The sequence below is a fragment of the Emys orbicularis genome, chromosome 3 (assembly GCF_028017835.1).
Source record: "Emys orbicularis isolate rEmyOrb1 chromosome 3, rEmyOrb1.hap1, whole genome shotgun sequence".
NCBI lineage: Eukaryota > Metazoa > Chordata > Testudines > Emydidae > Emys > Emys orbicularis.
The window spans coordinates 130,796,704-130,818,844 of record NC_088685.1 but is presented as its reverse complement, the minus strand read 5'-3'; the positions used below and the strand labels follow the sequence as shown (position 1 = coordinate 130,818,844).

Here is a 22,141-nt window from a genome sequence, read left to right as displayed (position 1 = left end):
TGAACCAATTAATAACATTTTTAAAACACTTATCAAATCAATGATTTAAAAGGACACAGACAAATAATGAATGCAAGCAGAAAAACAGAAATAGAAAAGCTGCTTGGCTAACAGTTATCCTGGAGGGAATCAGCCTGTTCCACCAGAAGATAGCCAGATTCAAGTCACTGTTAATGTTAATGGCAAAAACTAATCTATTTGGTGGAATTTCTATCGCTTTCGTACATCTGGATCATCTGGACACTCTAAGCCTAATTCTGCACTGACTTACATCAGATGCAACCCCCATGAACTTCATAGGATTTCTCAGTGCAGAATTGGCTCTCCGATTAAATTGTTTTTGATAGAATGGTTAAATAACTGATGGTGCTTCGGGCTGATACCTCCTAAGAATAGTGTATATGGTATTGAAGTCTACAGCTTCTTTCTAAGGCAATGCAATACAATGGGCATATGCATACATAAAAGATCTATTAAGCATGGTGAGATATCAAATTTAAAGCACACATCTGAGATAAATTGGTGGTATTAAGGACTAAAACATAATGATTTACAATTGGATACACAGAAGTTTAGGTGATTTTTCCAGTGTACAAAAACAAGTGAACAGATCATACTAAGGGGAATAGTTGCATTAGGTTTTGCTGTTTTGCTCTTTATGCCTTGCAATACAACCCATATTTCATCTTTTCTCCCAGTTTAGTTCCTGCTAAACACTCTTCAAATTTTCTGTCCATCTCTTTACTCTGAGCTTCAGAGAAATAGTCCTTTCAGTCACCAACCATTCCTGCAAACATTAAAAAAATATATAATCATTTGTTAGAGAGAAAGGAGCATCACTCCTTGGTTGAAGTTGTAAGTAGCTTTCCATTGCAAGGCTGATTTTTGCACATCACAACCTTCACTTCCCCATCTATATCCCTAAGAATTGATCCTTTCTACTTGTGACTCTACATTTAGGGTTTGTGACCACAGGATAATTTTTTCAGCAATGAATGAGGTGAATTGGAGAAGCCATCTCTAAGATGTAGGATTTTTTTAAAATACAGGTAGAGTTCTTGGTATATCTTCTTGTTTTGGTCATACCATATCTCAGAAATAATTGGCCCCAGAAAAATCCATTTTGTTATATTCAAGAGTCATTACACTCATTTACACCAGGTCTGATTTGGACCCAAGTCTGTAGCTTTTTTTCTTGATAAGATGGTCTTCAAACTGCAAACTAAGCATGTGTATTGTTAGGTGTGGTGCTTATTCTTAAATAAATGTAGGGGTAGACATCAGATTCTCCATGCACACTCCACCATTAGCAGCTCTGTTCTTGTGTGCCAGCCTCAGCCTGTGGCAGCCACAGATCCTAACTCAGGACCTGATAATGCCCCCATGATTCATGACCCACAGAGGGGAACCACCACACACGAATCTGATGTATTCTTTGCGGAGGTGAGGTGAACCGTCTTCAGAACATCTTCCACTTTCTCTGGAGCGCATGTGATCCACACATCAGGAGAGGAGGGCCAGTGGTGAGGCTGAGGGAGAGATAGACGTGGTCTCCCCCCCCAGTGGACAGGATGCAATGAAATCCCAGTGAAAGATAATAGAGCCCCAGGCTAATGTGAGCTACAGGTAACTCCACCGTATCTCGGAGTACTTCCTGAGCTAACCAGTGGCAGTGCCAGAGTCACTGCAGCAATTGTATTAGGCAATTTCAACTTCTGCACTGATTGTGGCGCTTCTACGTTAGCCCAAGATTCCACAGCCACCAACCACAGCAATAGCACTAGCCCAGGGACAGTCTGGCTCAACACCTATAGTTGGATGCACTCTGGATTTTGTCTTTGGCCTGGGATTGGAGGTGGATGTTACATGCTCGTTACAGTGGGGGTTATCAGTGCTACCCTAGTGGCATCAGAGAGGCCTTTCCCTGGCCATCCACCCAGCAATAAAAGGTTCCTGGATACTATCCCAGCAAGACAAAGGTCCTGAGCCACTAACCCTGGCAGAGGACTGTGCCTTCACATCACACCAGCAAGCTAGAGTTGCCAAGCCTGTGATGTCACAGAGGCCCAGGCTTTCACAACAGCCCTAAAAGATGGGGATGCTAGAGCCAAGACCTCATCAGAACCTGTGCCTTCAGTCAGGGGCGGCTCCAGGCTCTAGCGCAGCAAGCGCGTGCCTGGGGTGGCAAGCCACAGGGGGTGGCATGCTGGTCGCCGTGAGGGCGTGTAGCAGGGTGCTTACCCCGCTCCTGCCCTGAAGGGCTTAAAACAGCCAGGGATCAGGGCTGGGGCAAAGGAAAAGCTACAAGGCTGATTGGGGAAGCAGCCGCAGCTGGGCCATGCCCCAATCAGGCCCCAGCTGGCCTGTATAAGAAGGCTGGGAGCCAGGAGCTCAGAGTCTTTCTCTGCATTCAGAGAGAGAAGGGCCTGGCTGCAGCGAGCTAGACACAGGGTACCTGAGTGGAGTAGGGCTGGGGAAAGGCTGGGGAGCTCCAGCCTGGATAGCCCCAGGCTGTGACCTAGTAGGAGACCAAGGGGTACTGGGGATTGCAGAGGGCAGCCCAGGGCTAGGCCAAGGCAGCAGGTCCAAACCCTCCTTGCCAGTGATGAGTGGCCTATACTGCAGTCTGCCCCAGGGAGCGGGGGCTAGTTGGTGACTGGCAGTGGCCTTATCCTGAGGTGAGGTAGGGATAGTGGATGGGGGTTCCCCAGGGAGGGGAGACCCAGATCTGTGGGGTACTGCCGGGGGGCAGCATCCCAGTAATAGGGGCACCGGGTCCTGGGAGGGACACGGGCGCCAGAGGACGACAAGTTGGATCACCGGCCTGCAGAGGGCGCTCCAGAGGCTGGTGAGCTAATTCCCTGGACGACCAGCAGGAGGCGCCGCAGGGGTGAGTCCGGACGTCTACAGGGCGGCAGTCAGGCTGCCTTCGGCGGCATGCCTGCGGGAGGTCCGCTGGTCCCGCGGCTTCAGCGGTAATTTGGCGGCGGGTACACCGAAGGCCCTGGACCGGCAGATCACCCGCAGAAATGTCGCCGAATCCCGGTGACCAGCGGACCGCCCGCAGGCGTGCAGCCGAAGGCAGCCTGACTGCCATGCTTGGGGCAGCAAAAAACATAGAGCCACCCCTGCCTTCAGTTCACCCAGCCAGCTAGAGGTGCTGTGCCAGTGACGTCGCTGCAAGAGACTGGTGATCATTTATAGGAAGTGTTCAGAAATGTACCTTTACGGAAGAGAATTTTCCCAAATGTTCCATGAGTTTTGGAGGATTTCTCTTTCATAGTTTTGAAGCTGCTCTTCTCTGCAACAGTCTGAATCTCTTCCTCACTCATGGAAAACCCAAAGAAGTCAGCTATTTGTTTCAGTCCTAACATCAGATTCTGAAAAAAAGGAAGATAAGAATGAATATTATTGAAATAACATTCAATTTGGATCACACCTGTGGAGTGATTATAACAGTATCTCTGAAGGTTTCGTACTTTCACAGAGCAGAATTACTGTGAAAAATCTGCAACTACTTCCTTTTGCATCACTGAGGAACTCTAAGAGGTGTAACTTCCAGGCAGGTTCTGTACAGCGGGCCTTGTCCTGAACTCCTCACTCATGCAAGTAGGATACTTTAGCTAAATGAAGAGTGGGGTCTGTACTTTTTATATGTAGCTGTGCATACAAGTGAATAATAATAATAATACCTAGCACTTTTGAGCACATAATTGAGTCCAGAGAGTTTGTATCTGTTAATATTCATAGACTTCAGGTGTGCTGAAGCAAAGGGCATTGCTAAGAAATGTGCAAATAAGGATATATCTGAATATAGAATTCTGTACTCTTCATACACCAAATGATGGTGCATTTTGACAGATACAACAGTGAGCTCAAAGAGCTGTTCTAAGGGGATTTGACAATAGTGGTCATAAAAATAATAATAGGGAAAACAAGGAGAATCAAATAAGGTAATCAAATAAGGCAAAAAAAAAGAATTTGCAGAACTTTTCATCCAGAATCAGGATGAAAGGCCAATAATTAAAATTCTGCAATATTTTGATTCAGAAATGCTGAAATGTTCATATAGAGCAGTGGCTCTCAACCTTTCCAGACTAATGTACCCCTTTCAGGAGTTTGATTTGTTTTGGGTACCCTCAATTTACACCTCACTTAAAACCTACTTGCTTACAAAATCAGACATAAAAACTCAAAAGGGTCACAGCACACTATTACTGAAAAATTGCTTACTTTCTCATTTTACCATGTAATTATAAAATAAATCAATTGGAATTTAAATGTATAGTATATAGAGCAGTATAAACAAGTCATTGTATGAAATTTTCGTTTGTACTGACTTCGCTAGTGTTTTTTATGTAGCCTGTTGTGAAACTAGGCAAATATCTAGATGAATTAATGTACCCCCTGGAAGATTTCTGTGTAACCCCAGGGGTACACATACCACTGGTTGAGAACCACTGCTATAGTGGAAATGATGTGGTGTTTCCAAAATGAAATATGATCGCTGGGATACCCAGCAGATCACCTGCCAGGCAGGCAGCCTGGTGAGCTGGCCAGCCAAGGAATCCAGTAGCCCAGGGAGCTAGGGAGTCAGGTGCTCAGGGAGCTAGGAGCCCACCTGCTTGCCTGTCCATTCATCAAGCAGGCATCCCTGAGAGACAGCCACCCAGACTCCTGATAGTTTAGGGAGCTGGGGAGCCTGGAAGCCCAGCTCTGCAACTGCTCACCAGATGGGCTGCCAAGGAGCCCGGCTGCTGAGGAACAAGTCGCCTGAAAGCTCGGGACAACCCCAGCTCCACCACTGAGACTGCCAAGAAGCATGGGAACAGAGAGGTGGGCAGGCGGGTGAGCTAGCAGGAAAGCAGGCAGGCAGGATGGCCAGTTGGCTGTCCTACCTGGTTTCCATTGAAAGTATTGAAGCAATCTACATGTTCCCACGGAACACGTAGAGTCCATCGAATCAGCATTTTCTGTTGGAAAGCTGAAAACCTCTTAGAGAGACCGAGAAAGAGATTGCATTAGGATTTTTTTAAATAGATTTAGTGTGGGGCCAAGGTACCACACTGCAGGCACTGAAGAAATTAGATCACCCTGTTTTTATTTTATTTTTTAAAATCATCTCCAAAATACCTTGGTAATTTGCAGCAAGCTTTCTAGGAAAAAATCTATCCTACCCTATGTCACAGCTGTAAAATTTCAGGTGAATTTATTTCAGTTTAGCAAGGTTGGGTGTCGGGATCATAATCAGACTGAAAACTGAACACGTTTTCCCCACCGAAACTATTATACAAGTTGTTAGCGTTTCCCCATGGTCACTCTCCATATGCTTTGTGGTAGCTGGACATAATAGGAAGGCATGCTAAAGACAGCCTGGATTTACAAATGGAAATTGTTATTAGATGGCTTTGTGGATTTTGTCAGTGCTTCATACACTTCATGTTACTATAATTTAGGTTTTAATGCAATATGTAGAATACAATCCCATCCAGCTCACTCATGTGTGAGATTTGGAGAAGTCCACATTGGTTACAGATGGCCATATCTTATTGTCCTCCATTTTGGAAAAATTTCCCACTAAAGACAATTAAAGTTTTGACTGAGTGAGGACTGAAAACCTTGGCCGGTTTTATTGTGAAGATGATTGGTCTGAGTTTCAGAGCTGCAGCGCACCCACACTCCCCAGCGAAACCAGTGGGAACTGTAGATGCTCAGTATTTTTGAATATTAGGCCACTGGCTCATGTTAACAGTTTATGTTAAAAAAAATCTTAGGGCTAAATGAAGGCGTGGTGTAAGTGGGTGCAAAACCATTGAAAGATAACGGTGTTACCCCTGCTTACAGCAAGGCTGATATTGGCTCTTGGTGATCATTTCCCCATGAAGTGGATACTATTAGATGTAGGCCTTATTCATTCCAAAGTCTCTTTGTTCCTAGATTCATGTTTCTTGGCACAGAGGGTGAAATTCCATCCTACTCAGAGGTCTTGAACTAGGTCTATATGACATTTGCATCTGAATTATTTCTTCATAGGGTTTAAGTAGAGGTGGTTAAAAAATTTCCCCTGAAACATGAGGGTTTTTTTTTTTAATAAAATGTGGCTTTTTGATTAAATTTTCATGAAAATTTCTGTTTTGTCAGTTTCTGTCAAAAACAAAATGAATTGTATAGCCCTTGCATGGGCTTAGTAGCTGTGTTGTTATCATTAGCTATGCACTATTTAGGTATGAAGTAAAGATTCCCTTAAACAGCATTAACCTCACCTCTTTCAGCTCTTCATAGGTTATCGCCATAACATTTTCATCAGCCACATGCTTGTTCCATTCAACTAAATAATCAAAATAGGAGCCCCGGCATACTCGAACAAAAAACAGAAAATCAGAATGATTCAATAATAATGAGGCAAAGGTGAATTGAGACAGGGGACGTGGACTCCTTTTATAGGCTTAGGCTGACTTCATGGTGTCAGACAGGGTTTTGAGGTGAGGACTACAGTAACACATTTTGCCACTGCTCCTCTGAACAGAAGCAATAAGTGTTCCTTCCATCTGACGGCTAGTACTGACCAGTAATGGAAGAGCACACATCTGCTAAGTGCAAATGACTAAACACCCTCATAACCACCTTAGGGACATAGCATGCAAGCTGGAAAGCTAGCCAGCTGAACATTCCAGCGCCACTCCTTTTTGCCAGGGAGACATCCTGTCTGACTGCTGGCTGGGTCGAAAAGGAGTCTTTCCTTTGCACTGATCCCAACTACAGCTGAGTGAGTGATGGATTTTTTGGTACAGACACTAAACTAAAAAAAATAAAAAAGAATCGTTTGATTTGAACCAATAACAATTTTTAATTTTTTTAATAAAAAAAAGTAGAAAAAAAATTGGTTTAGAAGCAACCAAAATGTTTCATTTGACTCCAAACAAATTTTATTTTGAATTATTCACTTTGATTCAGACGTTTTAGGTGCTTTTCACCCTTTTTTGTGGTAATTTAAAAGTGAAGTGCCATTTTGAATAGAAAAGTTGAACAAAATATTTCAAACTGAAAAAGTCAAAATGAAACGATTCAGAATGATTGAAACAAAAGGTTTCCTCTGTTTAGAAATTTTGTTTCTAAAATTAGAAAATTTCTAAAATTACAAAATTTAAATTCTAAAATTTAGTTTCAAACAAAATTATTTATCAAATTCAACCTGAAATCAGCAAACATTTTTGGCCCCCCAAAAAACAATTAGTTGAAAACATTTTGCTCACCTCTATTCCCAAGAATTTTTAGCCTTCTACCCAGTAAATGAATTCAGCTTATGCATCGATTAGCAGAAAGAAAAGTTATAGGGTGAAGTTGTTTTGAGTGGGAATATTGGGTTTGGATTTCTAGGTAAGCATGCTTATGTCTATTTTAATAAGTATTAGCATGGTTGGTAATATAATTCATATTTAATTTCCTAAATCTGTGTTTCAGATTATATAAGATTCAGGGTAATGGTGGTCAGGCCATAAAAGCTTACATGACTTATTCAAGATCACAGAGGGAGTCAGTGTCAGTGAATAAATTATCTCTTGATTTCAGGGGTCACAGTCTGATTTCAATTACAACATTTATAAATCTAGAATAACTTTAAGACCAAGAAGTTTTTCTTGAATTATAACAATACAACTGAGATCAGAATCTGCCCTAGGTCTTCCTGAATCCCAGTGTCCAGTTTTGCCAATGCACTAATTAATCAGAATAGCTAAAAAAAACAGAAAAACAGAGTGTACTTTTTCCATGCATAAAAGCTGCAAAATACTCATCCCATGAGCTGAAGGAGGGAAGTGGAGGCATATTGTTGTGAAAATGGAAGTAAGATACAGCGGTGTCTTTTGGATTTCGAACCAGCAGCAGTATCTAAAAAACATAAGTAAATGATTTATTTGTTTAAAGGTTGAAAGTCAATACAAAAAAGTTTGTACTTTTCCTAGCACAATGAGCACTATGGTAATACAAATAATTAACGATAATTAGGTAAGAAAAAGTTTTATTTGTTTAACAATCACAGCATCAGTAGAATCAGTTTAATTAATTTTGCCTTATTTGAAAAATAAGGAATGGCTAAGCTCATTAGCAGGATATTTCTGCTGAAATGTTAGCAGAGAAACAGTAAACATTTAAATTGTCAGCATTAGGTTTCAGTGTTCATGCACCATGTAGATGAATGGGGCCAGTTTACTCCCAGCCTAAAGCTATTCTTTCAGCTGTTTGCTGTCCCAGTACATAACACTGTATCAGTTTACATGCAGAAATCTTATCTTCACAACCATAAAACCTAGATGGAATCATAGAAAACACAAGGCCCTGCATATAACATAGAGGAAATCCAAACAGGTCTGAAAATGCCATTACAGTGGGTATTTTCTACGATACTGTAAATGAGGACTCACCTTGGCCTTGCTTTTGAAAATAGATTTCGGCAGGACTTGAGGAGGGAGATGTGTTGTTATGATTCTTCTGAAAGGTAATTCCTTCATCCTCTTTGAATAAAATTGGAAAGAAACATAGAATTAAATAGCCTCTTTAATAGAATTTTATTTTAAGAACTATCTGTTTTTAAAAAAGTAGACTTAGCAGGAAATAATATTTCTTTCCTGCCAATCCAGAGGGTGACTATTTCACTACCATTAATATACGGCAGAATCGAAGACAAATTAGCATTAATTTTTCCAAGGCCGCCTTGAATCTCTCATTTCTTTCAAACTTTAACTACCATGCTCCCAATTATTAATGTTCCTTTAATTCCCTCTAATGAATGTGGCCCCATGTATGTTGCTCCTCCAGAGGAAATACTGTGCAAGACCCTGTTCTAACAGTATTTCCAGCCTGACTAGAAATAGGGGGCCTGTTCTTTTGAGATTTCCAGCTGAGTTTAGGCAGAACCAGTGATACACTCATTATCTAATGGCTGTCAATAAGCACTTCTCCAGGACCTCTTAGACATTCAGATAAACAGAACTAGCAAACCACTCTGCAATAGCATGACTCCCAGTAAGGGTGCATCTGATGGCATCTGGTGGCTTTGTGCCCTAGCAGATGGATAAAGCAGTACTGGTATTCAGGAGACCTGAGTGTTTGTGTGCAAGTCATTTCTCCATTCTGTGCCTCAGTTTTACCTTCTGTAAAAGGGGGATAATGATACTTACCTCCTTTGTAGCTTTGAGAGCTACTGGTTAAAAGTGCTATATAAGAGCATGGTATTATTATGCCTGTCTAATCAGTGTCTTTCTATAGTTCCAGAAAGACAGGTCACCGTGTCACAAAAATCAGCATCATAGCTAGGGCCCTACCAAATTTATGGTCCATTTTGGTCAATTTCATGGTCATACAATTTTAAAAATCATAAATTTCATGATTTCATCTATTTAAATCTGAAATTTCACTATGTTCTAATTGTAGGGGGTGGTGACCCAAAAAGGAGTTGTGGGGGGGTTGCAAGGTTATTGTAGGGTGGGTTGCAGTAATGCTACCCTTACTTCTGCACTGCTGCTGCTGGTGGCGGCGCTGCCTTCAGAGCTGGGCAGCTGGAGAGCGGTGGCTGCTGGCTGGGATCCCAGCTCTGAAGGCAGAGCTGCCGCTAGCTACAGTGCAGAAGTAAGGATGGCATGATATGATATTGCCATCCTTATTTCTACGTTGCTGCTAGTGGGATGCTGCCTTCAGAGCTGGGTGCCCGGCCAACAGCCACCACTGTCTGGCCACCCAGCTCTGAAGGCAGCGCAGAAGTAAGCGCGACCCCCCCTAAAATAACCTTGGAACCCCCTCTCCCCCCCGCAACTCCCTTTTGGGTCAAGGACCCCCAATTTGAGAAACGCTGGTCTCCACCGTGAAATCTGTATAATATAGGGCAAAAGCACACAAAAGACCAGATTTAATGCGGGGAGACCAGATTTCACGGTCCAAGATACGTTTTTCATGGCCGTGAATTTGGTAGGGCCCACTCACAGCTCTGTCTAATTGTCCTTAGAGATGGGAAATCCAGTTCAAACAGAGTAAAAACAACCTAAATCTTGAATCAAAACAATTTTCTTTTCAGTTTGATAAAGTGAAATGCAAGGGGTGGCTAAAGCATAGTACTGGGAGTCCGAAGACCTGGGTTCTTCCCTTTCTGGCTCCATCACAGGCCTGGTCCACACTAACCCCCCACTTCGAGCTAAGGTACGCAACTTCAGCTACTTTAATAACGTAGCTGAAATCGAAGTACCTTAGTTCGAACTTACCGCAGGTCCAGACGCGGCAGGCAGGCTCCCCTCGCCGAGCTGGAGTACCGGCGTCGACGGCGAGCACTTCCGGGATCGATTTATCACGTCTAGACAAGACGCGATAAATCGATCCCAGAAGATCGATTGCTTACCGCCGGACCAGGAAGTAAGTGTAGACCTACCCACAGACTTCCCATGCTACCACTTTCCGATAAAGGAGAGACAATGTGGCAGTGGGAGGAGGAGCATTACTTGAAGACTAGTGAGCTGATGTTGGGAGTGTTTTTGGATGGATGAGAGAAGGAAAGGTGGAGAAGGATGGAATATGGGAAATGGGAAAGTCGAAGGGGGAAAGAAGTGGATTTTTCAAAACAATTCAGATTAATCTGAATGAGCATCTAATGGACCTGGAGACAGGATGATGTCCCCCCACCACAGCAGAGCCTTCTAGATCAGGGTTTGAGATGCATTGACAGGACAGGGTGAAGATGTTTGCATTCAGGGATTTCTCTAGACTCCTCCCCCCCCCCCCCCCAGTTTCATGCAGTATTTCCAATTTAGTTGTTGGTTGGAAATTTGAATTGAAATTCAAACATTAATACACACTTTAAAAGCATATACAGTATATGAGAAAATACTTGTACCTGAGAAAGCATAATGGGTTTGAAAAGTATTAACAAAGACTAGCTTCCTCATACAGCTTTATTTATGACAATGTTGGCACATTCATTTTGGCAATGTTGGCCTACCTTATAATTTAAAATTATGATTTGTAAGCAAGGTCTGAATGAGCTCTCTCCTGACAGCTAGCGATGAGCCAGGGAGGGGGGAGAGGCTTCAGGACCAGACTGTATTTACGTGAACACAACTACTCTGCCTAGGTATCCAGCAGACAGAGCTGTGCTGTCCAACTGATCCATTTGGGCTGGTGTTAGGTTACAAATCACTGACGTATTAAATGTGGGGGTAATGAAATGTTGTTATCCTTACTGTATGAGTAAAGGGCAGCAGAACTGTACTTAGCCTGACTGAATGAGGGGGGTCTCCCTCAGTGCTTGATTTGTGCTAGGGCTTGCCAGGGCTGAGCCCCGGCACCTCTAGGCTCGGCAGTTCATAGCCCTGGTACCTCTGGGCTTGTCACATCAGTTATGAAAGTAACAAACTTCCTTGAGCCCCAGCACCTCTTTCATTACAAATTAAGCACTGGTCACCCTCAACTAAACTGCACTCCCTAAGCAGGAGGTTTGGATGCCATATCCTAGTGAAGAGAGAGAAGGTGGAGCACAGGTGTTTTGCTTGGTGGTGTGGGCTCTGCCTAAGAGTCAGAGGCACTATTTGACCTGTCCCTCTCTCCTGTTTAGAGAGAGAGATGATTAGGCTTCATAGAGAGTCTTTTGGTTTAAGTGACCACTGGAGCTGAAATCACTGATAAGATCTAAGTGCTTAGACCTGCTGCAGGACAGCATTTCTGTGGAAGAGACAGCCCAGCCTGCACTAGCAGTGAGGTTCCCCCACTGAGAGCTGAAATCACTGAGAGCTGGGTGGAACCTCGAGAGACAGACTCGCAGGGGTCACAGTGGCAGGTGGCAGCAGAAGGTGACAGTGCAGGGCCATTGGGGCGGAGCAATAGAGTGAACGGTGGCATGACAAACAACAGCGGCCAGAGCATTGGACTATGTTTTAGTGACTTCACTCCAGAATGCTAGATTTGTGACTGGGAAACTTATATAAATATACATTTTCTAGTAGGCCAAGATTTTTAAAATGCATTATTTGCCAAGGTCATTATCTCACATATTTGCTATCTCAAGAGATCATTATTTTGGGGAGTTTCTGTACTAAACTTTTTGTTTGTTATAATTATTTTTTATGTAAGAATGGCATATTGGGTCAGACCAATGGTCCATCTATCCCAGTATCCTATCTTCCGATAGTGACTATTCCAGGTGCTTCAGAGGGAATGAAACAGAACAGGGAATCATCGAGTGATCCATCCCCTGTCGTCCACTCCCAGCTTCTGGCAAACAGAGGCTAGGGACGCTCAGAGCATGGTGTTGCATCCTTGCCCATCCTAGTTAATAGCCATTGATGGACTTAGCCTCCATGAACTTGTCTAGTTCTTTTTTGAACCCTGTTATAATTTTGGCCTTCACAACATCCCTGGCAAAAAGTTCCACGGATGACTGTGCATTGTGTGAAGAAATACTTCCTTTTGTTTGTTTTAAACTTGCTGTCTACTAATTTCATTGGGTGACCCCTGGTTCTTGTGTTAAGTGAAGGGGTAAATAACACTTTCTTATTCATTTTCTCCACACCAGTCAAGATTTTATAAGTCTCTATCATATCCCCTTTTAGTCATCTCTTTTCAAAGCTGAAAAGTCCCAGTCTTTTTAATCTCTCCTCATATGGAATCTGTTCCATACCCCTAATCATTTTTGTTGCCCTTCTCTGAACCTTTTCCAATTCCAATATATCTTTTTTGAGATGGAGTGACCAGAACTGCATGCAGTATTCAAGAGGTGGGCATATCATGGATTTATATAGTAAAAGTGGAGGAGCTTGGTTTGCCAGACCGATCAGCTAAGCCAATACTGACAACCTATATGAAAAGGCTGCAAAACACCAGGCCTCTGGACTGCATCAACATGCAGAAAGCCTTATAAGGCAGTCACTGACAAAGCCAATTTTAGAAGAATGTAATAAGGCTGTTAAGGATGCTGGAGACACAACTCAGTTTATGTGAACCAACATGGCTGTTGCATCATACTTTCTATTTAAGCAAGACATACCACACACTACAACGGGAGGCCAATGTTAAGTGCATAGTCACTTGTTAATCCTGAAGCTGGACACTGGTTTCGAACAAGACTGGCAAATGCTCGCTATCTTTCTGAAAAAACTCAGCTGACTCTCTAGAAGCATGGGGTGCAACAGTGAAAGATTCAGCAGTTGAAAAAGTGAAGAACTCTCTCACCATATTCAAAATATGTGCATACATGGCTGATGAATGCACCAATGCAAATAGGCATCAAGTATTAAGTCATTGCGTATGTTATCTTGATGTCTGTGGTAGGCCAGTAGATGCATTCTAGATGTTCAGGTTATAGAAGATACTTCAGCTGCATCTGTGACATCTTAGAAGAGTTAAATGCTTGTAAACTGAACCCTGAACAGATGGCTGCTTGTGCATTTGATGGAGCTACAAATTTCTCTGGAAGACATAGTGGAGTACAAGCTTTGCTCAGAGAAACATGTAACCCTAATCCCTCCTATACACACTGCAGAGGCCATCTACTCCAGCTAGTGCTAGTACAAGCTGCAGAATCTTCACAAGACATTAAAAAGCCATACATTTAATGGCTTTTTATACTCTTTCTAAAAAAAAAAAAAAAAAAAAAAGAGTCTAAAAGGACTGAACGTCTTGGAAACAAATAGAAGTTACACTGGGATTGAAGTTCAAATTAGTCCAACCTGGGAAAGCCTGCTGGCTTTCTCATGAGCGATTCTTGGCTGTTGTCTTAAAATTACTGCAGCTGTTATTATTGGCGTTGGAAAGTATCCACCAAGACAGGACAGATCTAAGTAGTGAGGCCAGTGGACTACTTTTGTTACTAAGTTCAGAGAAGACTATCACCATTTTCTCTCTTGTAAGTCTACTGTTAAAATCACTTGGGTTATTAAACAATGTCATCCAGGCATCTGCTACAACAGTAGTAGATCTTTGTCCGGCAATAGAAGCTACCCTTGGATCTATCAGAGAGATCCATTGAAAATGTACTGGAAGAAGCAAAGACTTCAGTCCAGAAGTTGACTAATGAAGGTACGTATATTGACTCCTTAAGTGAAGAAGACAAGAAGTGTTTGTTAAGCCAGCTGAAATAGTACACAGACTTGATTCTTACAAATCTACAATAGCGATTTCTGGATTCTACTCAACCGCCACATAGCTTTTACAGATGCCTGTCTTATAAAACACCTATAGTTGAGTGGAATGAGGCACTACCAGCAATAGGGCTGCTATGTGATCAGGACAGAATAGAGAATTTTGAACACAGAGTGGAATAGTGTAGAATGAATGAATGAAGATTTAACTTCAACTTCTTTATCATCACTAGTGGTTTGACCCCATCTTTGTGCTATGTTTCCTGGGATGAAAGAAGTAGGAATTCATCTGTTGCTACTCCCAGTCACAACAGCTACAGTTGAGTGTTCTTTTTCCTAATTGAATAGAATTTTGTGTTCTGAAAGAAGTCGCCTTCTGCCTGATCATGAGCATATCATGAAGGACTGGAAGTAACAGACACACAAGGAGACACCAAAGAGTGCAAAATTACAACAAGAAATCAAGAAGGATGTAGATATAGTGCTTCATAGTAGGCTTAAGTAGCCAACTTTAATTTGTGTGATGATTTTAAAACATGAGTTAAATCTAATAAAATGGTTGTGAAACATTTTTCAGTTTTTACTCTGGTGCCATACAGCCCCCCTTCACCCTCACAGTCTCAACCCTCATCGGCCCTCCGCCCCCTCCCCCCTGAATATTCCAACACCCCGTCTAATTTCAATTCCTGGGAAAACACTGTTTGCATTACTTGTGTTATGAGAGCTTTTTGGCCAAACAGAGGACCCCATAAGATGAAGACTTCGATATGACACCTTTCTCAGGCAATAAAATCAGTTACTTACAGAAATGATAAAATAATAAAACACACAAATTCTGTCTACAGGGAGTGTACATGGCATATCAACCAGCTGTTCAGCAGCTGCAGATTTCGTGAGCTTTGTACTGGTGTTAGAGGTTGTTCATCTAGGATTAATCACTTATCTCTTGAGTTTTTGCTCCTGTTGATCTCTATATTTGACAGTGAATGAAACTTCTCCTTATGACATGGGAAGTAATATTTGTCCAGTAATTGTTATTCATTCATACGCCCACTATCTCTTTTTATTTACTCATTGACCTGCACGTTTGTCCCTAATGTTTGGGCGTTTTTGCCCATTGACACCTCAGAAAAGCTACAGACCAAGAGGAAGTATAGATCCAAATATCTCTGCTGCAGTTCTGGCTTCCAACCAGATTTATGGACCTGTCATGCTGCCAGCAATAGGTACACGGAGCCAGGAAAGGGTCCCAGGGGCAGGTCCAACCAGATAGTTGATATGGTCCCTCAGTTTCACCATATGTGTCCCCGAAAGGATCAGTGTTCCCTTCACACCCCTCCCCGCCCTCACTCTTGGGCAGATTACTACTGCTGTCTTCTGTGGGAGAGCTGTGCATGGGCCTAGGGTTAGCACCCTGCTGTGTTTGCCGCCTCAGTCTGCTCTCGGTTTTGGAGTAATTTGGTGCAATACTATGGCCCTAACACCATTCAGTGTTATCTAATGTCCTTTTCCTGCAATAGATGAATGCAATACCAAATCTTGATCTTGCCTCTCTCAGTGTGGAGCCCTTCCACGCTCTATGGCCCACATAGATCTGTGGAGCAGTGCAGAGATTGAAAGGGGAAGACCCTCAAGGGCAGCAGCCATAGAACTATTCCCTACTACCCTTTTCTCCGAAGGCAGAGTCTGAGTGCTCTCCCATTGCCTCCCCAAATAGCTCTGAAATAAGGGGAGGGATCTCTCCAGCTGAATGAAATCCTGGGAAACCATGAGGCAGAAAATCAATCCTGGAGCTGACTGACAGTTTAAAAAGGAGCTGTTAGCAATCAGAATGGGAGGCTCCTAGGCAAAAGACATCCCCTGTCATGGAAAATAAAACTGAGAGGGGTAACAGAAACTCCCCTAAACCCCTAGTCCCATTCACAATTGCCTGTTTTGGGGTGGGGGCCCTGAAATCCTTCCTCTCCACATAGTCAGCTCTATGGGGACAGTAGTAGTGCAAAGGAGAGAGCGATAGATCGGAATCTAAGGAAACCCTGTGGTGGGAAGGTCATTTGCATGAATTCTCCACCCCTTGTCTGAACTTCCATGGTTTCCAGTCATGGACTGGCTAAGCAAATGCACTGCACCCTGATTGTGCTGACCTGATCACACCTTGGGGGAGGTAAGAGTCCTCCATAGCCTGTAAAATTCAGCCATTACATTTTATCAATTCTTAAATATGTCAAACAGTTCATATTAACATTTCTAATATCATCCCGTGATAACCTTAAATTTCTCTGGATCCCCAAATTCTAGACGTGGAAATACAGATAATTCATTTGTAATATTAATTCTCTCATTAATTTCCTTCTCTGTATATTTTGCAGCTGTAATTTCCAAGTCATTTAAGACTTGATCAAGCCAGTTAGTACCTGAAACAAGATAGAAACTGGTTTAAAGACTACTGGAAGTGAAAATTGTCACAAGTCTTGAATGTGTTTAGTTGCAAATACCTGTGTATGATATCAATTACTGTGCAAGAAAAACATTAACATTCAAGGATAGTAGCTAACTAAACTGAAATCTTACTTTGATACAGGGATATTTTCCTGTTGTTAATGACACAAGCTATGAGTGAACAGAAGTGTCATATGCTTGGGCCAAGTAATCTGTCAACGAACAGGAACAGTCCTGTTTGTGAAGCACATACTTCTTTGCGATTAACAATTTAGTTATAAATCAGTAAATTAAAAAACATGTTTTCTGGGTGAATTCATGTCACAGATAAATGCAGTCACCACCATTGTCACTGACTAGGCTCCTACTTGCCAATCCAGGGTAAGCCATTAGTACTAGCTTGACCAAAAGCCAAATATACAATAATGGTTTCTAAAAAGAAGAAATCAATTTGGGGGAAATGTACAGAAACACTTGTGATCACAGTTATGTGAAATCTGGATACCCTCATTTCTGAGAGTCACATTGTGTTTTTTCTCACATTTCAGTTGTGTAAATTTGGAATCATTCAATTGGCTTCAATTGAGTGTTTGCAGATGTACAGCAGTGGAACTGACAGCGGAATTTGATCCAATTTTTCCATGTGAGACTTGCTCAATTAATAAGTGAAGGAATTGTTTTTCAAACCACCAGCTCTTCAAACTCAGTCAAATTGACAGTCAAGCTGTTTGCTTCTCAGCTCATTCATCATCACAATGCAAAATATTAGTTGTTATTGTTGGCTGTATTGAATCAGATCTACAATGAGACACACATGAACATTTTATAATGTGTCTCCTCTGATGCTTGGATGCCACATTACAATCTTATATCTTTCATGCTTGTGAACAGGAATTTATGTTCAACATGTAGTAGATCATGCTATCAAAGATCAAGAAATCTTTTTCTGCAAGGTACATGTTCATAACACTGGACATATGGTTACTTAAAATGTAAATATTCAAAAGGAGAAGAAAGTAATTGACAGTCATTAATGGCTGAAATTATTATTCTCACCTCATTCATCTGAACAATCCCTAATACAGTATCTTCATGATGGACAGCATTTTCTATAAACTGCAGTCATGTATAATCATTGTATTAAATGCTGCCTAATCATTCATAACTATAACATTTCAAATTTAATTTTTGTAACAAGCTAGCAATATTCACCATTTTTAGCGTAACCCGCTAGGATCACATCGTCACTCCTGGCTTCAAAAGAATCAAGAACTTGAAAAGTTTTCGGGTTGCAAAAAGCAGCAGGGTACAAAATTCCCTCATAGGAAAATAGCAGATCTTCAGGGGCTGCCTTTTCACTATCAGCCAATGTCTTATTCAGATATTCAGCTACTGTCTTTCTGCTCTTATCCATGTTTGTGAAACTCTCTATTCACAGAGACTGAGACACAAGCTGTCTTTTAGAGAAATAATTGTGGTAGTGATGTACAGTGTAATTTAATGGTAATGACACTCGCTCGGGCATGAAGGTAAATGTTACTGATTAATTTGGAGTGTTTGAGGTTGAAAGGGGCTGTGTCCGGGCCCAGAGTCAGAAGGGGCCCCGGACAGCCAGATCCCCTGGCTGGCTCAGCTTGCTCTGCCCCCCCCCCCCCCGGCCCTGCCTCTGCTCCACCCCCACTCCTCAGAGGACTACAGCAGGGATCGGGCGCCCTGCACTCACCGGTGGTGGTAAGTGGAGCGATCCGGTCCCAGCCCGCTCCACTCCGCCGGCTCCCAGCCACGCCGCCGGTGAGTGCTGGGGGGCGGTTCCCCCAAGTCCCAAGGCTGGGAGCCAGGGGAGCGGAGCGGGCTGGGGCCGAGTCACTCCACTTCCCGCTGCCCTGTGAGTGCGGGGTGGGGCCTGCCCTGCAATCACCGGGTAGCACGAAGTGGAGCGACCCGGCCCCAACCCGCTCCGCCGGCTCGTTCTGGGGGGTGGTTCCCCCCTGTAAAAAAAATTGCAGAATTTTAAAATATTATGCACAGAATTTGATGCAGAATTCCCTCAGGAATATGGGGCGCTGTACAGCTGCAATGATGGGACTGTGAAGGGGGTGCTGGACAGTAGGGGATCTGTGGGTTGGGGAGCTGGGCAGGGGGTATGGTGTGCAGGGTGCTGTTCAGTTGTGGTGGGAGGTCAGCGGGAGAGGTCTCTGGGCAGGGGGTGCTGGGCATAGAAGGTCTGGAGGCATGGCACATAGGGATCTGTGTGGGAGGTCTCTGGGCGAGGGGGCGCTGGGCATAGGGATCTGTAGGGGAAGTCACTGAGTGAGGGGGTGCTGGGCATAAGGGCAGGGCACTGGGCAGGGGGGCAGTGTGGAAGGGGCATGCTGGCAGCACAGGGCTCAGCAGGCCAGTGTGCGTCTAGCAGTTGTGGGTTTGCAAACAGTGCCCTTCTGCTGGGCTGAGTGGGGCCACTCCCGCTGCACTGCGCTTCATTGCCCCCAACCGGCCCCTTGCCCCCCCATCACATGCCCTATTTCCCCAATGGGGGCCCACAAATATGTTTGGCGCTGAGCCCACAAAAAGTTAATCTGGCCCTGGCTGTGGCCTTCTGTACTGAGCTTTCTAAATATCTGGAACTATAATCATCCCAGAGAAACACGCATTGCGCTTTGCATTCAGCAGTTCCCACCTGGGTCAAGGGAAGTTTTCAGATACTCAACAATTTTGAAAATAAGGCCATTTATTTAAGTAGCTATAATATGGATTCAGGAACCCAATTTTAGGCATCCATTTGAAAACACAAAACCTTGCTCAGTGTATTGTAGTTACACTACAGTTTTCTTATGCTTTGTATATTCTTTTACACATATCAGCAACATCTTTGGTACAAGGCCAGAATGCCTTCCTTTGGAGAGGAATTTACTTCATGAAGTAAGCCTTTTCCCTAAAATTGCATTGGCTTTTTGCATGAGCCATTTTGCAATACAAAGTGAGGTGCAATTTGCTGTCCACTCTCATGTATGTCTACACTGCAAGTGAAGGTGTGATTATAGCACAGGTAGGCATAATCGTGGTACCTTTAATCTAGCTAGTGCTGGAAACAGCGGTGTAGATGTGGTGTCACAGGCTTCAGCACAGGTTAGCAACCAGCCTACAAACCCACTGGGAATCCTGGATATGTGCTCTGGTTGTTAGCCCATGCCAAAGCCTGTGCCTTCACATTTACACTGCTACTGTTACCTGGGCTAGCTAAATTAAAGCTAGCATGGAGGTTCCTACCTGTGCAATGCCTCCACACCTTGACTTGCAGTGTACCCCAAAATCTCACGCCAGGATCTATATCTTGGTTTGAAATGGCAGGCCACAGCAATTGTTAGTACAAGTATAGTCTGACACCTTGTGGTTTTACAAAAACAACTAGTGGATATTAATGATATAATTAAGTGATAATTGCTGGAGATCCAATTCTTACTTACCTTGAATCATGCCCTGAAGTCAGTGGTACTACTCATCTGAATAAGGTAAGTAGGATTTGTCCCCCAAGGGGTGCTGGGTTTCTGGGGTTGTGTGAAAAAACAGTGCGAATCTGTGAAATAGTGTAAAGACGGTTTCTTAACTAAAGTTTGATTGTATTATAGCTATAGCAGTTGCAATATCAATAGTTAAAGATGACACATCAATGTGTATAGTGCTTGATGCTGATCTCACACCAACTTTATGCCGGAGTAAGGGTAGCTGTTTGAAATGCAACATAACAGGCAAGTTTGAACTAATGTTGCTATAGTGCCAATATTTCAACACCGGCCCAAAACAGACTTCACAATCTGATATAGCCATATCCCAAACTGTCACCCTCAACACCAAGCATTTCTCATTAGCGTCAAGGGAAAAGCATCTAGCTACTCAGCAATTTTGAATATCAGGCCTAATTTCCAGTGCCTAAATTTGGACTTAAGAACCTAACTTTAGGCTCCTATTTTCAAAAATCTTGGAAATTTTAAACTGCAGTGTTGTTATACTGCAGTTTGGGTGAGTTCTGTTCCACTTTGCAACCCTAACTTCAAGTTAACAAAGTTTGTTTGTTTTTGTCTGTGAGTAATAAAAGAAAGCTTGTCTTTGAATAAAATGTTGTATATTGTTTAAAAATAAAGGAAGAACTACATTTCCCTAATAGTATTAATATTTATTATTTATATTATGCTAGTGCCTGTAGGCCCCAACCAAAATCAAGTCCCTGTATTACTAGGTGCTGTATAAACAAAGGAAGAGACAGTTCAGTTCCTGCCCTGAAGAGCTTACAATGTAAATAGACAAGACAAACAAAGGATGGATGATAAAACAGAGGCTTGGAGAGAAGTAACTTGCCAAAATTCACAAAGTAGGCCAGTGGCTGAGCTGGCAGTAGACACAGGTCAACTGACTCCCAGGTTAGCACCCTAGCCAATAGACCTGAAGCAGTCGCTAACTTTTCATTAACAATGAGTTTCTGGCTTCAGGAATAATAGAGTTCATAGTCCAGTATTTTAATTATTACTGCCCAGAGCTAAAGGGCACATGTCAGCTTGTTAGCTTTGCTGAACTGAACAAAATACATCAGGCTTGATTATTCACTGCATTACCCTTTGTCTAGTACAGTATATCTATAAACTACTGTAGTTATTTTATATACGTCATTAACATTTTGGTCCCAGGGCGGAGTACCGTATATTTTATTGCTTATGGTGTTGACTTGCACCTTTGGCTTCTGTTCTGAAAGTCAGAGGCACTTGATAGATTGGAATTGAACCATCCAAGCAACACAGCTCACAATTACATTAGGTGTTTCTTCAGAAATCTCCCATCCAGGGCCGGTGCAACCATTTGGGCGACGTAGGCAGTCGTCTAGGGCACTAGGATTTGGGGGGCGCCATTTTCTTCGGCAGCAACCGCGGAGGGGGGGAGCTGCCACGGGGGGGGGGCCTCAGGGTGGAGGGGGGAGCTGCCGCGGAGGGGGGGGTGCGCCTCAGGGCGGGGGCTCGGGGACGGGGGGGCGCAAGGTGGAAGTTTCACCTAGGGCGCGAAACACCCTTCCACCGGCCCTGCTCCCATCCAAATTCTTACCAGGCCTGAATCTGTTTAGTTTCTGAGAAACTGGTGAGGTCACAACCCCTAGTGAAATAGCTGTATTTATTTCCTGCTCATAGAATCATTTATGGGAAAAATCCTACTAGCTCACCCAGTCCATCTCACTGCTGGTTCAGGATGCTTCCCTGCAATACATCTTCTGGTACTTTGTCCTATCTAGATTTAAGTGTCCCCAGATGATGAGGTTTCATTGTATGTTACACAACTTAATACACTTCTCTGTCAAGATTTTTTCCCATTCAGATTAAACTCTCCCTTTTTCAGAGACACACCTATAGTCTTGTACACCCAGGCATTAAAAGAAAGAATTCTTCTGCCTCTTTGATATATTCCTCTGCTTTCTGTCAAATAGGTGTCAGCTGCTATCTTGTCCCTATTTAGCTGCCGTCTAGCCAATCTATACATACTGGGTGAAATTCTCCACTGGATTACACCATTGAAAATCCAGAGAAATTCCATAGATTTTGGCAAAGTCA

At 43.1% G+C, this 22,141-nt stretch overlaps 1 protein-coding gene across 1 annotated transcript; it reads right to left on the bottom strand.

The window, feature by feature from the left end:
- Positions 1-770: 770 nt before the first annotated feature.
- On the bottom strand, positions 771-17,967 carry LOC135876356 (sulfotransferase 6B1-like). The gene is made up of 7 exons (XM_065401542.1): positions 17,766-17,967; positions 16,383-16,528; positions 8,421-8,510; positions 7,761-7,887; positions 6,264-6,358; positions 3,224-3,380; positions 771-787 (listed from the first exon to the last, which is right to left on the bottom strand). The coding sequence occupies exons 1-7, from the start codon at positions 17,965-17,967 to the stop codon at positions 771-773; spliced, it is 834 nt and encodes a 277-aa protein (XP_065257614.1).
- Between the last annotated feature and the right edge of the window lie 4,174 nt (positions 17,968-22,141).